The 3,041-nt window shown below is 37.7% G+C and overlaps 1 protein-coding gene across 1 annotated transcript; it reads right to left on the bottom strand.

Annotated features, from left to right (window-relative positions):
• Positions 1-947: 947 nt before the first annotated feature.
• Positions 948-1,430, bottom strand: LOC121429073 (prokineticin receptor 2-like). The gene has a single exon (XM_041625977.1). It carries the CDS (start codon positions 1,428-1,430, stop codon positions 948-950), a length of 483 nt encoding a protein of 160 aa, XP_041481911.1.
• Between the last annotated feature and the right edge of the window lie 1,611 nt (positions 1,431-3,041).

The raw sequence follows: 3,041 nt of genomic DNA, 5'->3' as shown, positions 1-3,041 counted from the left end.
AACAGAGGGTTGTGGATTCGAATCCCAACCATGGTGTAATTTCCTTCAGCAAGAAATTGATCCACAATGTGCTGCACTCAACCCAGGTGAGGTAAATGGGTACCTGGCAGGAATTTATTCCTTGAAACGCAGCGCGTGTAACAGCTGCACTGCTAAAGCCAGGGTATTTATGCTGCATATACTGTAGAGCGCTTAGAGGCTTCTGACAAAGTAAGCATTAAGCGCTATATAAGCAAGTATAATTAATTAAAAAGATAAACATCGTTTTTACTGTACGGTACGACGAATATGTCAACATCTAGAGTGGATTTGACGCTTGATGAGTTTCATTTTGCCCGACTAGTCAATTTATGAAATTACACATTAATTTTTGTTATAACTAATCAATGCTCATCCATGAATACAAATAATGATATTTCAAACTTGAAACTACACATCCTATCCATAATAAAATGATTTTATGATAATAATTATTTTGTTATTTGCTGTTATTATTTTACTAATTCAATATTATTCTATTCGATAATTTATTGACCTAAATTCCAAATTTTTAACTCGGAAATGTATTGCAGATGGCAAACACGAGTCATACAAATCATTTAATTGGAACAGTAGCAGATAACGCAATGAACGAATGGGGAAATTAATTTTCAAAAATCAATTAATCAATGAAAAAAATGAATTATGATATACAGAAAAATAAATAAACGAATATGAAATATATAAATTAATTTATCAATCAATTAATCAATAAATCAATCAATAAATTCATGAATAAAAATGAATGACTTATTCAATAGATTATGAAATGAATATGAAAGAATGAATTATTCAATAAATCAATTAACCAATCAACTATTAAATAAAAATGTAAATGAATAATATAGATGGATGAATTAATATATAACTTAATGAACTTAGATGATTAGAAAAAATATATATATAATTTACCTGTCTATGGCGATGATCAACAGGGAATTGACGGAGACGTAGAGCGAAACTGCTTTCAAATAACCAACAATCACACACATAGCTCGGCCAAACGGCCACGTCTGGTGTAGATAGTAATAAAAGTTAAAGGGCGCCACCACCGCAGCAACCAGAAAATCCGAGAGCGCCAGGTTTCCTATCAATAAATTAGTAACCGTTCGCATTCGCTTGAAGCGGTAGATCACACAACACAACAAAAGGTTGCCCGTCCCACATATCAGTATCATTAGCGTATAACTCATGCTTAATATCACTTTTGCAGACGTGTCGACGCTGTAAGGGTTCGGGTAGTCGAAACTCAACGTCGAGTTCAAGTTGTCATAGTAATCCGAGTAATAGTAGGGGTTGACGACACCGTAGTGGTTCTGGGAGGGGTAGACCTCCATCACTTGGATATAGTCGTCATCCTCATCGGGTTGGTAGGAATTGGCCGACGCCATCGTCGGTTTCGTTTAAAATTAAAGAAACAGATAACGGATGTATGGATTCTATTATAATAAATTACGTAAAGATGCAGAGCTCACAACCTTCGGGTAGCCTTTGTGATGGTTCAAAAGAAAGGCCTGATTACCGAAGATTATTCATGATGAAAACTTCAATCACGTCGTTAATATTTACAGTACATTATTAAGAATGATTTATAAACTCAAAACAGGGTTTGCATTACGATCGAGAGGCACAGTAAATTGTTGAAATAACGTCTAAAAGTTTAGATAGACAATCGGGCTACACAAGTAAACGTAAGTCAAACGTACTAAAAAAAAAGAAGGCAACGTGAAGCTATGAGTTAATCCTCACAATATATCCTTTATAGTCTGATCCAAGAAGACTGTACAATACAAATGCAGCAAACTATCTTCAAATTTCTAGATTTTCCAAACGACGAACGAACAGAAAAGGAGCGTTGAAGCAAAGAACCCGAATTTTATATTATCCTTGCTGTTTTAACTTGAAACTATAACCAATGTCTTCTGGTTGTATATTCCAGGCTTATAATCCAAAATATTGTGACATTTCAACTCGTCGGAAAATCGGAAGAGCCTGCTTGCTTCTCTCACCGTGAAACTCGACACAAACTGCGAGCCCTGAACGCTTCCCGTTCGGTCTCACTCGACCATGTCGAAGCAAAAGTTTTCTCAAGCAGACGATATCTAGCGTGTGTGTGTGTGTTCCACCGGGTTGTGGAGATGCAATGCCAGCTTGGCGCGGGAAGCGTCGACCAAACTATCCCTGGGTATCATGACGTCACGGATCTATCCTGCGTACTTCGGTACTCTCTTTCTCGTTTGCGCAGTAGATGGCTCGGAGATTGGCGAATGACGATGATAGTGTAGGCCGGTATATAAAATAATCAGAATATTGCTTGGAGTTATAATGAAGGCGGGAAGCGTAGACTAGGTGAGCGTAAACGTAAATGCAAGTGAACTGCTTCAGAAAAATTCTTTAGTCGATTTGATAAATCCAGGGATATCCACACAAGAAGGGGGAAAAGGTGAGAAGAGAATCAAAATGGTTTGGGGGATGTGTAACGAAATATTGGTCCTATTATTCAATTGAAGAAAAAAGGGACTTCATCATTAGGTCGTCTTGGTCCCGTCCCTGTCATATAATCGAGTTACACTACTGGATCCATCTTTAATGATGAAATCATCCAACAACACTATTGCTGAGTATAAAAATCATCATTATCATCACCAGCACCACCACTGTCATCATCATCACCATCATCATCACAATCCTCACCATCATCATCATCACAATCACCCATCATCATCACAATCACCATCATAATCATCTTCATCACCACCATTGCCACCACCACCATCGTCATCATCATCACTATCCTCACCACCAACGCCATCAGTATCACTATAATCATCATCACAATCACCATCATCATCACAATCACCATCATCATCATCATCACTATCCTCACCACCACCATCGCCATCATCATCATCATCATCACAATCAAATCATCATCACCATCACCACCACCATCAACATCATTGTCACCACTACAATCACAACCATCATCATCAGCAGCAGCA

The sequence above is a fragment of the Lytechinus variegatus genome, chromosome 15, assembly GCF_018143015.1.
Source record: "Lytechinus variegatus isolate NC3 chromosome 15, Lvar_3.0, whole genome shotgun sequence".
NCBI lineage: Eukaryota > Metazoa > Echinodermata > Echinoidea > Temnopleuroida > Toxopneustidae > Lytechinus > Lytechinus variegatus.
The sequence above is the reverse complement of the archived record's forward strand: the minus strand, read 5'-3'. Positions and strand labels throughout refer to the sequence as shown.

What these genes read in the sequence shown, in the direction of transcription:
- LOC121429073 (XM_041625977.1), bottom strand. Translation starts at nt 1,430, where the DNA reads ATGGCGTCGGCCAATTCCTACCAACCCGATGAGGATGACGACTATATC.